Raw genomic sequence first — 14,237 nt, forward strand, 5'->3', positions numbered from 1 at the left:
AACACCAGAGACACAGCTCTCAGTTCAGATATAAAGACTTCTGTCTTTCTTCTGGTTTTCTTTAAAAACACTTGAAATGTTTTGTCTTGTGCTAAGGAGCTAAAAGGACTTGATCTTACTACATATTCAATGGGAATTGGCTTGGGTCTCTGTCATGGAAAAAAAGGGCAGTACAGCAAGATGGGAACCTTCAATGCTCAGGCCAATCAACTGTCAAAGGCCCCTGGTGCTGTGGGAACATCTGCTTCCTCTATTCTAACATGACATGCTTCTTTATATAGCAAGATGTAGCAGTGAAGGGCACATACATGGGTGTCTAGCTACTGCAGAACATGGGAATCAGTGTTCAGGCTGGTCTGTCTATTGGAGTCCTCCCACAGCCAGTCTGCTGAGATTTTAAATTAATGCCCCGATGCTCCATTTTTCCAAATAGGCTCATCACTCCTCTGTGTTGTGTCTCCTTGTCATAAAATTATGAATGCCAAGCTAGCCAGAATACATACTTTATTAGGCAGAGAAAATACTGTCCAGAAGAAGAAAAACACCAAAAATAAATTTCTGTCATACATCGATTCCTCTCACACGTCATAGGAAGGTCACTAATACACCAAAGAGAAACAAATATTTCCAATCTGACCACCAAGAATAGGCTAGATGGTTGCTGTAGCACGGTCAAAAAGCGTGGCGCAGCTCGAGTGTTGTTAAAGCAGAGCATGATGGTGCTTTCGGTGAGCACATCTGAGGCAGCTTCCTTACTCTCCACACTATGAAAACACATACAAGAGAGGCAGGTGGCACTGTAGTGGGGAGGCAAATCAGCAAACATGAGGCATCAAGAGTGAATAACATCAGCCAAAAAATGGTGGCAAATACACAAAGAAGATCAGTTGCCTAAATGAAGATAAGCTTGAAGAGGTGCCTTGGCACAAGTGCAGCCTTAGCCGAGTGGTTAAAATCTCCTGAAAGAGTCAGAAAGGGAAGGCAGCGGGGGTCGGCTTTTGGCAGCTTGTTCTGACCGGAGCTCGCTGTACCAGTTTGGGGATGATGGGACCTGTTCCACTTTTTTCCCACGTGAAACAGGAGCTGCTGTTATAAGATGGCAGAAAACCCTGCTGGGCTTATAACACACACACATCCAGCCCCTTCAGACTTTCAACATGACACAATCAGACTAGTACATAAACATGCAGACTTATACAAAGGCAGAACTTTACAAAGTCATGCAGATGGAATGTTTTGATATTTCTGACTCTTGATATATTTAACCGGCTGGCCTTAAGTCTATTTTTATATGAGGGAATTTATAGGGAACTACCATAACTCAGTCTAGGCCATCGTGATGGGCTGGAAAGTGTGCTCTTGGAAAACATAACCAAATCAGTCTCTTTATGAGGGGAAAAAAGAATGAAGGGACTTTACAAAGCTAAATATATCTACTTAAGAAATGTTTCCTTAGATCTCTTGAAATTCTCTATGAGAACCGGTCCGTGTCTTTTAAGGAGGTAGCCTGATCCACACTTAATTACACTAGAATCCTAAGCTTCTCAACATTTTCTTTTAACACTCAGGAAATAGCTTGAAGACTCTCTTTGTTTTATATGAGGCGTGTCGTGTCTTAAATGTAGTTTGGGAAATGTGCTTAATACAGCTTCATACAGCATACTGATGACAGCGAGAAGTCTGACACCGCTCTGTCTGATAAATATAAGGCAGGAAATGTTGATTTAAAAAATCCAGCCTGGCTTGGTCCAAAGGTGAGAAAAAGAAGCCTTCCAGCACCAATTAAAGCCTCACTAATGAACATGTTAAGGCAATATGTTAAATCCACTGATTCCAGGGGTACGAGGTAAGATAGGAGAGGACGTTTGTTAGCTTGACGCTCTTCTTACACACAGGACCATCTGAAAGAATAAAGCTATATCATCCAATAGAGTTTAAGGAGTGCAGATAAAGATTAAAAATAAGTGGAAATAAATGTGCACTTTGCTGAATACATGCGTAACTATTGGAAACTGTTAGTTAAAAATAATGAGCAAACAGATGGGTACAAGTTAGGGATAGATGGAGGAAAACTATGTAGATACAGCTGTGGAATAACAGGTAAAAAAAAAATGGCTAAAGAGTGGAAATAAAGCGTTTATGTAATTATTACAGTTGAGGATAAATGTGACACAATATGCAAAATTCCTAAATTTTTTACTTTTGTTTCCTAAAATTTGAAAATTTCGAGATTAACATGCAATAATCATTTTGTATTTCTCTGTTTTCTATGACTATATCTCTTGAACATGTCAAACTCTTTGTGTCTTTTGAATGACTATGGTTCAGTAACCATTCAATTTAGGTAGATACACGGAAATTATTATATCACTGAGGGAGCAGGGGTTTTCCCCTCGTAGGTGAAAGTTTTGCTGGAGGAGGATTTGGGGAAAAATATTATGCTGTTTAATTGCTGTTTATGCATCAGAAACTGTTCGGTATACAATTTTTTTTTGCATTTGCAGACAGTTAAGATAACAAACAATGGAAATACTGTTTTTGTGCACAACTGTGATTATTTGTTAGCAAAACTGATCAAATAAATTGATAATACCTGAAACAGATACATAGCAATTCAAAGCCAATAGCTTTAAGTTATACATAACCAGGTAAAGTTACTAACTACTTTAAAGTTACTATTAAATCAAATATTTAGGTAAAGAATTGAACTAAAAAAAAAACAACTTTAAAATAAACATTAACTTTATAAACTGAAAGTTAGGTTGGAAATAGCATGGAGTAAATATGATAACTTAAATCACAGACACGTGAATTAAAGTTGAAGCAACAGATAAATGTCTGGGAAAAAATTCAGCTGCTGGCCACAGCTATGAATGAACAGTTGACACTGATGGCTAAAGATCATAGCTAAAGAGTGAAAACAGAGTAGCTAAAAGCTGCCAGACAAAATAATCAAAACAGGAGAAAGTTATATATAAAGAGCTAAAACTTGGAGTGCTTGAAAAACACAATCATTATTTTGCCAAATTTATTGGAAAATGAAAGAATGGTTTGATGTTTCTAGCTAAACATCACAGATGGTGTAAGCGGTGGACACCTGTCTAAGTGGATCAGTCTTAATAGCTTTTCAATTAAATGGTCAACACACATAGTTGATAAATACTAGAGTATGACTAATGTTTTGGATCAGTTGCTAAAGTATTTGCTAGAAGAAAGTTAGGTTGAATTAGCAATCTGGTTTCATCTATAAAAAGCTTTAAAAAAAACTTTAATATGCTTATATTAGTTTTTGTCAGCCTTTATATTACGTACAACTTTTATTTTGTACATTTAGTGTTCATATGGTCTTCAGAAATTAGCTGTAATATGTTAAATAGTGAGTTTTAATGGTGCTGATAGGCTAATGTTGTTGCTAAACGTTTCGAAATATAAAATTATTCCTTTAAGAATATCTTAAGTGAAGTTGTTTAACTTCACAATTAACTTGTTTTTCATTCACTCTATGACTCAAAGTATTTTTACAGTTAAATCACAAAATATTCCACAAAAAATCACTTTAAGGATTATTATGGTTTTCCCTTTTAGTGCATTGGTGTATTTGAGCAGCTCAGCAGACGAATTGGTTTGAATATATTGTCTAATCACAAAGAATGATTAAACTTACAGGACTGGATTTTCCTCTGTTTACTAGACTAGTTTTATATAAGAGATAATCATGGTGAATGTCTTAATTCTACCAACACAAAGATGTAAACTCAAGCACAACTGATGCGAATGCTCATCCATGTTCTGGCAGTGAGAGACACGGTGACCCCACAGCCCAGACATGAACAGCATCGTGCCGCATTGCTGCAACCGAATAGGCTTTAGGAGGACGTGGTCCCTGCTGCGGAGTCGATCTCACAGGTTCTCGTTGGTGTCGTGTTGGCACTGGCTGTCAGTCAAGGGGTTCAGGAAGGGCAGATCCTCGCCGCAGCCCTGCAGCTTCAGGACCCGACTGCTCAGATCCAAACAGCACTATGAGAGGAGTCACATGGGGAGACATAATTAGTACGCTAAATATTTAATCACAGGTGGCCAATCTTGTTTCACAACACACATGAAAAGTTGGATAGTTTATTGCACTTAATACCTCCAGATATATTTCAATTTAATAATCTAAGATGGAAAATTGTGTGTATTCTTAAATTCTGCTAGAGTAGTTTTGCATGATTCATATCCAAAATAATCAGCTTCTGAAAAAAGCAGCTGTAGGTCCCTTCCCTCTCCCTATACGCCAGTTTTCTTCTGATCAGAAGCAAAGTTGGTGTTGTGGCTTCTGAACTCAAAGCCAGAGCTGTGAGTCTTAGAAACAAGCTTGGAACCCCATGGCAACCACTGGTCACTATGGAAACAATGCTTATTCCCCAACCAGTTGACAAGTCGTTGCTGGAGGTTGCCAGCAGTTGCTAGGTGAAACTGGTCACAAAGAGGTACAGAGTACTGCATAAAAAGAAATCTCATTAATTGCTTTGGTTCCTAACAGAATGCTGCAGCCTGTAGGTCACATGGAAGATACAGGCTTGTCTGCAACTACTTGCCATCTCTAAAGTAAAAGTTGCACCTTTTTAAATGTCTTGGTTGCAGCAGCAGTAATCATAAGGTCTTCGACACAGCACTGTTTTTGCAACCACTCGCCAACTGGTCAGGGAATATACTTTTTTCTCTAGTGACCAGTGGCTGCCAGAACAAAAAGGCACAAAAAGGCAAAGTGGCATCATGTGTCACCCCTTTGATGAGAATGTATTGGTTATCCCATATGGAAAAGATATATATAAATCTTATAAAGTTTGTATCTGTCTTGTGTGAAACTTGTATGAAAAGCATACAAGAGTGAAAACAGATATAAGATCCCTTGAAAAATTATATAATGGAATGTGTATGTTTTGGATACTTACTAAAACAATATATGAAAGTAATGAGAAAGTGGCCACTTTCATGAGTAAATCATGTAAGCCTTATATGATTTACTCATGAATAAGTTTTTACTATTTCTTTTCCATATGGGATTACTGGGTTCAACAAATGAAATTCAGCTGAAGGTAACCCAGGAAGCTGCATTTTGGGCACAGATTTACTCCATCTTTGGCCCCCGTATTTTCAGCATGATTAGCTCCATTGAGTGGGTGGAGACAAATGTCAGGGGTGATCTGTGACATAAAGATAGCAGCAAGCGTGAAAGGAAAGGTTAACAAGCTGGTAGTGAGATCTGCATTAATCCAGTATCGAACTTTATAAGGTGTAATGGGAATTATACCATAAATATCCATTCATTTTGTTGTGTTTTTATTGAGTAATTTGCTTCATTTTTCTGATTCTTCTGTTGTTGGTTGACCATAAAGCTTCCCTATCATTGAACTTGATTAAAAGTTGAAAAATGAATGATAATGAATTGAAATTTAAAGCGCAGTCTAACACTTTCTCTATGAAAACAAAAAGACTTGGAACATTGATTTATGAAAGCAGGGATGTTTTGTTCTTCATCCTTCTGTTAAGCAGCTTTTATATTACATTTGTGCTGGTGCAGGTCATTAATCACAATTACTAACACCGCTTATGAATATTTGCAGGGAAAGCTAAACACCGGAATGAGCTCGGAGCTAAAATGTTCATCTTACCTCACACAGTCCTTCAGGGCTGATCTACAAAATAGGAGCTCATGTTCTTTTCACACCCTGAAGTCTCACTTTAATTAGATCTTCCAGGAGATAACTAGTTGCCTGATTATGTAAAGCTGAAATAAACGAAGGACTGCTCTCAAACTGCCAGCTTGTCTTGTGATTGGATTTAGATGTCATATTTCAAATGTGAATATTAAACATTTCACATCACAGAATGTCCAGAATCTCCTCATGTGGGATTTATCTGCACAGCAGGCACCCGATTAAATGCTGTGCTATAAAAACAACACGACCCTTATGCAATAAGAACCGGCATATTTCCCCCTTACATGTTCAGTTCTATGAGAGTATTTCTTCTTCTCCCCTTTTTGGTTACTTAAAGCTTTGTGACCATTACAGCTTAGCTGAGTCTGTAAAAGGCCACGCACACATCAAAAGATGCGATAAGGCTCACAAAATATGAGAAAATGAAATGAGGATCTTACTTTAAGTTCCAAAAGAGTCTGCAGACCCAGGCACAGCTCGAACGCCTCGTCCTCTGAAAGGGAGGAAAAGGAGGGGAGAGATAAGGGCAGTATAAGGGATTTAGAGTCGGTGGAGAAAGTCCACAAAAAATACAACAATAACAGCAAGCGGTCTTTTTTTTGTCAGTGTGAGGACTGAATGTTTTCACAGCAAGGGAAAGGTAAGTAAAGTAAGGGCAATTGCATGACTTAAGGGCTCTAGATTAACTTTAAAGGAACATTTCAACATTTAAAAAACAGATTATAGCTCCTTGCAGGGACTCAGATGAGAATAGCTGCATGTTGGAAGCAGCGTTTTTAGTTTTAGATTTAGCGTAGCTCTGTCCAAAGGTAACAAAATCCACCTAAAACCACCTCCGAACCTTTTATAAATAAATAAAAAATGAAATAAAAGTAACTACTACTTAGTTACTACTTACTACTACTACTTAGCTGTAGGCTAAGCTTGTAACAGGGTTTATTTAAGGTTATCTTAGACCCCAGTCACAGGAAGCGACAGGTGTTTGCAGGCAAGTTTTCCACGCAAACTACTTTGCAACAACGGCAAAGTTAGGAACAAGGTTAGGATTCATGTCAGTCTGTATGTTACATACAAAGCTACACTAAGGAAACTGTTGAAGCTGTTTTGAGAAGCTAATGCATTTACATAAGTGCTGCAGGAAATAACAAATGTGCTGGGCACTTAATCACTATTGTTTTTAGTATCATGGGCAACCACGAATTTCAAGGACTACGCTGGATCGATCCCTAAAAGGAAAGCAGCCTTTTTAATGACAAAGATAACCTCTGATTTCTGCTACCAGAGGAGAACAGTGAGTAAGATGGGTTTTTTCTCACTTCTTTGAACCTGTACTTGACAACCTTTTGAAGAATGAAACCAGAGTACAAGCAGGGAGATGTGTGACAGATGAGTTGCACTCATCAGCGCAGGGTTGCAATGTTTTGGCAATCTGTCTGACAGACTGGCAATCTATCCAGGGTGTTCCCCACCTCTCGCCCAAGTTGGAATAGGCTCCAGCCCCCCTGTGACACTCATAAGGATAAGCAGAAGAGAATGGATGGATGGACACACAGTCTTTTGCAAACCTTCACTAGTCTTTTTGAGACTGATTGCAGCCACAAAGAGTCAGACCGCAAATATTTGGAGCAAGGTTGGGCGATATGTACATTTTTTCCAACCAACCTTCATCAGTCCAATAAATGACGACAGGCAATATACGCAGGTGACTCTTTGATGGGCGGAGCAATGTAATCGTGCACGGACTGATTTGTGCATTTAGAACACAAACATGGAGGAACTTGTTCCCAAAGAAAATACAAAGAGGCTGCAATCCTATTTTTAATCTGAGCCATAATAAGTTGAGAGCTGCAGTGCTCATTACTGTGACTGCCATCAAATGGTTTGCAGGTAAAAGGATCCAGGAAGCTGAAATGTGAAGGAAATACATTTTTTTCTGGTACCAGGGTGCAAATGTAAACACCACAAGGTCTACCCATCTAGATTTATTTTAAAGTCTTGGTAACTTATTTATTTAATGTTATATATAATATAGCTATACTGTTAATGTTATATATAATATAGTTACGTAATATAATAATATATAAAGTTATAAAAGGCACGTAAAGCAATCACAATATTTTGCTTTTTTTCACACAACCCAGTAAAGCTCAGTGAATATTTATGGTTTTCAGGAAAATTCCTTTCACAGTCTTCACTTTTAAACCGTTAAACCTGAAAATTTTGGCATTTCTATTCCTTAATCATCATATTTTTTTTAATCATCATATTTTTATTTACTTTTTCCTTTATACAAAATAGAACAAAAAAAGCAAAAATAAAATAAAAATTAAAAAAACAAAACAAAAAAAGAAAAGACAAAAACAACTACCACAACAACAACAGAGAGAAAAAAACAAAAAACAAACAAACACAATAAGCAGTCTGAGACATGTAAACGAAAAACTAATACAGTATATATAATTCGGTCTACCACTCATTTACACATTTGTCCTGACAAACTCAACCCGCCATTGGAGTGGGGCTGCCCCTCTCACTATGGTTTTCTTCAGATCATCAGGTAAGTAATCCAATAGCGGGCGCCATATGTACAAAAATATATCATCATTGCCACTTAATTTTGCACTCAGTCTTTCCATTGGTAAAACTCTAAAGATTTCTTTATACCACTGAGTTATTGTTGGTGGTTTGTCATTAATCCAATTGAAAAGAATACATTTTCTTGCCAAAAACAATAATTTACATAGTAGTATATATTTGTTTTTATCTGGAAATTTGTTCAGAATTGGCAGCCCCAATAAATACTGAGATGGATCTTTTTGTATTCTGCTTTTAAATATACCTTTTAATTCTTTTGTTACACAGAGCCAGATTTTTGAGCAAGTCCAAAAACAGTGCAAGTAGGACCCGGCCGCAGATTTACATTTAATACATTGTGCAGACCTGCTCGGATCAATTTTATTCAGAAAAATAGGCGTTCTATACTGTCTATGTAAAATTTTATATTGTGTTTCTTTAAATCTGTTACTAAGAAATAAAAAATGCACAGATTGTATTCACTCACTCCAGGCATGATCATCACAATGACACTGGAGGTCACCCTCCCAACTCCTAATCAGTTTTCCAATATTATGTTTGTTATAACCTTGTAGTGTATTGTAAAACTGTCTTATAGTACTATTATCTGCATTTAAGTGTAAAAAGAAATTTTCCATGGGTCCTAGTTGCATTGTATTGTGCAAAGTATCAAAACTTGAAGTAATTAGGTGACGAGCCTGTAAAAATGCAAAAAAATCCATTTGATGTATTCCGTATTTCTCTTGGACCTGCTCAAAAGACATACAAACATTCCCATTAAACAGATCACCCACCACACGTATTCCTGCACCAAACCATCTCTGAAATATTACACTTTTCATTCCCGGTGTAAAGTGCCGATTATTTATAAAAGGTGTTAGATAACTTAGTATAGGATTATTTTCAGTGTATTTATTCATATCACGCCATGTTTTTAAGTAAGTATCAATCATTACTTTGTTATGTTTTTTAATATATTTACTCACTAGTTCGCTTAGGAGATTAAATGGCGAACATGTCCAGGCTTCAAGGGGATTCTCTGTCTCTTTTAGATATGCGTGGATCCATTCATGTATAACTCTACTATGACATGACCAGTTATACAGCAAAATGTTAGGAAAGGCAAGACCCCCTTTATCTTTGGGCAGCTGTAACGTTTTCATACATAATCTGGGTTTCTTACCGCTCCAAATGAACTTTGACAGATCTTTTCAATTTCTTTTACAATTTTTTTGGTAAGAGTTATTGGGAGCATTTGTAAGGGATATAAAAGCCGTGACAACACGGCATTTCTATTCCTTAAAAACCATCGTGCCAAAAGTTTAATAGATTTTGGTGAAATTTGCTCCACACTTACCTCCACCCACACACGTGAGACCTTCAGTTCTCATTTATTGGCATCAAGAGTTCATACACAGCTAATGTTATCCAGTTTAAGTCACCGGTGCACTTTAAAAATCTTGAAATGGTATTCATGATTTCACTGTGATATTTTTACCTTTAATGTAAGCTGAACACTGGACTCTCTGTGTTCCCAGCTGCAGCTGCAGCTCCGTCACCGAGCTGTTCACGTCGCATGGTGAACTGGCCTGTCTGGGCACCAGTCTAGCAACACACACACAGTGACACGCACACACACGACGACAATGAAGAATATCTTCATCAGTCCAAAAACAGCCTTCGTGGGTGTTTTATGTCAGTACACCTACCTACAGCAGCTTCACCTCACAAAAACAAAGTGCATCTGATTTTTATTAAAATGTCAATCAAAAGTTGGTGCTGCTGGGATTTTATTAACTAGGATCATAAAAAGCAACAGAGGAGCAGATTTTACTTTTAATCAGCTACCTCCAGATTTAGATGTTAACAAATATACAACTAGCTGACTAGTGCTCAAAAATACAGCCACGGGTGACTGCAAGCAGGAGCAACTATCCATCTCATAAACAAGAACAGCATGGGCAAGATGATGCCTGAAACTTTGTTATAGAATTATATTTGTCTCAAAAGTGGCGAGCGAGACAAACTGTAATCATGAGCTGATAATTTCATGTTAAAGGTGCTCACACGTAGAACTCAACAGCCAAGTGCACAAGAGTGCTCTGCATCACATTCACGTACTCGCAGACAAACACTTGTTTACGATTTGGAAAATGAAGTTTGCCGAATTAACGATCAAATGTTTTTTTTCCTGTGTAGCAGTGGAAGTACTGAAAACTATCACTGAATTACATTAATGCTGAAAAGAAATCTTCAAATCGAGAGGATTCAGAGGGAGGTTCTGTAGCCTCTGCGCTCCTTCAGTCTGTTGTACAATATCACATTTTAGCAGCAATACTTTTGACACAAATATAACTCGAATACATAAAATCAAGAGAAGCACTAACAGTTGTGTTTAAGAGTGAATGTAAGAGGATTTCCACATGTGTAATGCAAAGACAAGTCAGAGGATTGGAACTAAAATATGTAGCCTTAAGAAAACCGCTCATCAGTGAGGCTAATCAGAAAAAAAAGGCTTCAGATTCTTAGGGAACATAACTTTTACCCTGTTCCAGAGTGATTGGCTCATCAGGGAAAGAAGAGAAGTCGATGACATGATGCTCCCATCATGCCTAGTGCTTAATGAACAAGTCTGTGGGAGCAGTGTTATGATCTGAGGTTGCTTCAGTTGATCAGGTTTAGGTTCAGCGATCTAACTACCTGAATAAATGTATGACCATGTTCTTCCATCAACTGATTTTTTTTCTTCCCTTATTCCTATAACAATGCAAGAATTCACCTGGCTCCGTTTATGAATGAGTAGTTCAGGGAGCACAGATTGAGTCTGGACCATAACCTCACTGAGTCTTTGGGATGTGATGGAGAAGTCTTTGCATTGAGGTCCAACTCCCATTATTAATGCAAGAGCTTGGTAAAAAAAATTAATTAAACTCTGACAGAAATAAATGTTGCGACATTGAAAAGGCCCATTAAAGCAATGCCATGGAGAATTACGCCGTCGTTAAAGCTAAAGATGGTCCAACAAAAGAATCTGAGTATTTGCTTTTTGTTTTTTTAAACGGGCACTGTCTCTCAGCGCTAACCACATTGTGCACAGGCATGCGGGTATTAACCTGAACTTTATCCACATTTAGCAAACGCATGGTGTAAATAGCTGCACAATATTTGTAGGGATAAAATGTAACTTTGTCATAGAACTGACTCCTTACTTTAAAATGAGCATGGAAATGATTTTCTTTTTCTTAAGGAAAATTATGAAATAGCCACCAGAAAAAAAAGATCTTTATTATATATTTGAAAGTTTAAAGACGACATTAAGATCACATCTTTAACAATCTGGAGAAACTTAAGAGCTTTATGTTGTCATTCAGATTTCTCTTTAAAGCTCATTTATTTAAATCCACTTCTTCTGTGAAGTGTCCTTTCTTATATCCTTGGTTACTTTTTTAATCACTTCAGTATTTGTACTGAGCTGATGTGTTTCTCAGAATAAATTAAGATGCTAATATTAGGTGCATGTGCAGTGAGTGTTTAGAGTGTTTCTTACCCCAGCCTCTGACAGCAGGAGGTGGAGATGTGGTTGTGTTGGCTGCCGGTGTTGATGGATGCCTTGACTTCAGTCTCGCAGCACTGTGGGGAGACAGAGGGGTGATTTTTGGTGTCACAGTGTTATTTTTTACTGCTTCATTTTGGGACCAGTGCATGCAAGGAAACCAGCCAGCCGCATGAACAGCACATTAGCACATTAACTATGGAGAGCGTATAAAGAACGCTGATCTCTCCTGTTTTGAATAAATCTTTTTGGCTGTCATATGCTCACGACTGCCAAACTGAAAAAATACTTTCAACTCTCAATCAGGTTGGGTTGTGCAAACAAAACAAATATTCCAGTAGTGGAGTATTTCTAACTCCACTCTTGTTTTTTGCTATTTTGTCTGCTTAGCTTGATCTGTACTGACTCTCCGTTGCTGCAGGTGTTTAGCTTTTTCATACAGTTAAAAATAAACCACCCAGATTATTCTTCATTACCTCCATTACAGGTCTTGAGGTGTTAACCATTAGCTCTATATTAGACTCAAATTGCTGACAAAAGATCTCGGTTCCTCAGTTTGGACAATGATTTTTTAGAAACATGCATGGAGTGCAGATTTAACACATTGGCCAAGCAACTCTCTGTGTGGAGTGCAAAGTATGTGATGTGGGGGGAAATATACAGCTCACAAACTAATATCCTTCAAGTTAGAACAACAATATGAAAATTAAAAATAATTATTCATTTTAATATCATAATTCTTTTTGTTCTCAGAATTCCAAAAAACAAGTCACGGCCCCCAGTTTTTTTTCCTAGGGGCCCTAATTTTTTTTTCAGTACATATACCACTTTAAAAGCACATGGACCCACCAAAGTCAGAAGGACAATTTCCCAATTTGGGAAATAGGATCATTTGATTAGAATTTGAACCTAACTGCTCCAGCTGTTGCGCCAATTCTTTAAGATGGTTAAAAAATATAGTGTTGTTCTATTGTTTGAGTTACTCTATATGGACAAAAGTACTGGGTCTCCTATACATTGCACCTGCATGCGCTGCCTTACAATGGAAACCTATGTCAAGACGCTGCCAGCACAATTGTTTATGCTGATATTAATGCCACAGAAAGTTTGCAGTTACTGAGTAGGCAGAATGCGGGTGGCTTTTATACACTGTGTGCATCTCAACACTGTGAAACCCCTCACTGTACATGATCTACTGTTTAATTACTGAGGTGCTACTTTGCAACAATAGCATTTAAAGTTGATGGTGGAATATCCAGGAGGGAAGAAATTTCACAGACTTACTTTTTGCAATGGTGTAATAAGCCAGCAGTTAAAAAGGCTACAGTAGCTTAACGGTAGCTAGCTTAGCAGCTTGGTTCAGCTAACACATTTGAAGCTTCTATGCATAAATGTTTATACATGCAAGAATAAAATAAGAAAAATATCATGTTATTATGTGCCCAACAAAAATGCAAATGAGTGAATTCCCAATGTATCAATATAGTCTTTTAATCATCAAACTTTTGTGCTGAAAGTACATGGTACATGCTAATGTGAGGTTTGCCCTAATTAACATTGACAGCCTGTTTTATCTCATATTTTCTCAGCTGCTTTTAGTCCACTTTAAGCACTTTTTTGTATTTTCTTGTAGTATTTATGCTAACCTAACTCGCCTGGCGATAGATTTATATTATTACATAGATTTATATGAACAAAGTTGCATCCTATACCCACCAAAAAGGGCATTTAAGTACATTTTCTTATCTGATTTTAAATCCAGTTTTACAGTAGCAATGCAAGCAGGTGTCTTTTGGCCCAATTTCCACTGACATTTTTACTTTTCTTTATCTCACGGGTGCTCTGCTGCCTGCAGGGCGCCTCATGTCACAAAGACATGTTTCATCTTTTGCCAGCAGATTGTAATGGTTTATTGGAACTGCTGCCTGCAAAGGCCTCTTCCCATTCAGCATCCTCTGAGGTGATTTCATGCAACATGTCCATGTTTGTGGAAAGAAAGCAAAGTACTGGAATAATGAGGTACATACAGAACATATGGCAGCTCTGCATGCATGTCAGAAGCAGTGTGCTGGCACCACCCCCATAAGTGAGCATCAGGCTCTTTTTAGGTATTTTCCACCATAAGATGCAGATATATATCAAAGACTCTCGGTGTATTTATAAACAGATTTACTTTCAGATCAAGTAAAGCTTCAGTAGCAGAATCTTTGGGCAATTTCCAATAAGTAGTCATCAACAATCTGAAATATAGTCATCTGTTTCACCTCGCTTACAAATCTAGGACAGTTAGCTTGACAAAATAAGACATTTAAAAACACTCGAATGGTTAGTTTCTATAATTTGCTGATGTTTTACATAAAAGTACAACTAAAAATTCTCAGTACGAGTTGACAGGAACACAAAAT

The 14,237-nt window shown here is 37.5% G+C and overlaps 1 protein-coding gene across 1 annotated transcript in view; it reads right to left on the minus strand.

The window, feature by feature from the left end:
- Window positions 1-487: 487 nt before the first annotated feature.
- Window positions 488-14,237, minus strand: part of nrip2 (nuclear receptor interacting protein 2) — a 44,752-nt gene continuing 31,002 nt past the window's right edge. The window contains exons 3-6 of the mRNA XM_084909560.1: window positions 11,827-11,909; window positions 9,778-9,884; window positions 6,146-6,198; window positions 488-4,017 (exon numbers count right to left, since the gene is read on the minus strand). Coding sequence (XP_084765686.1) covers window positions 3,901-4,017; window positions 6,146-6,198; window positions 9,778-9,884; window positions 11,827-11,909 — 360 coding nt within the window. The 3' untranslated portion in view covers window positions 488-3,900. The remainder of the gene's footprint in view (window positions 4,018-6,145; window positions 6,199-9,777; window positions 9,885-11,826; window positions 11,910-14,237) is intronic.

The sequence above is a fragment of the Perissodus microlepis genome, chromosome 17 (assembly GCF_051167445.1).
Source record: "Perissodus microlepis isolate ML-2025 ecotype Zambia chromosome 17, ASM5116744v1, whole genome shotgun sequence".
In the NCBI taxonomy this organism is placed as follows: Eukaryota; Metazoa; Chordata; class Actinopteri; order Cichliformes; family Cichlidae; genus Perissodus; species Perissodus microlepis.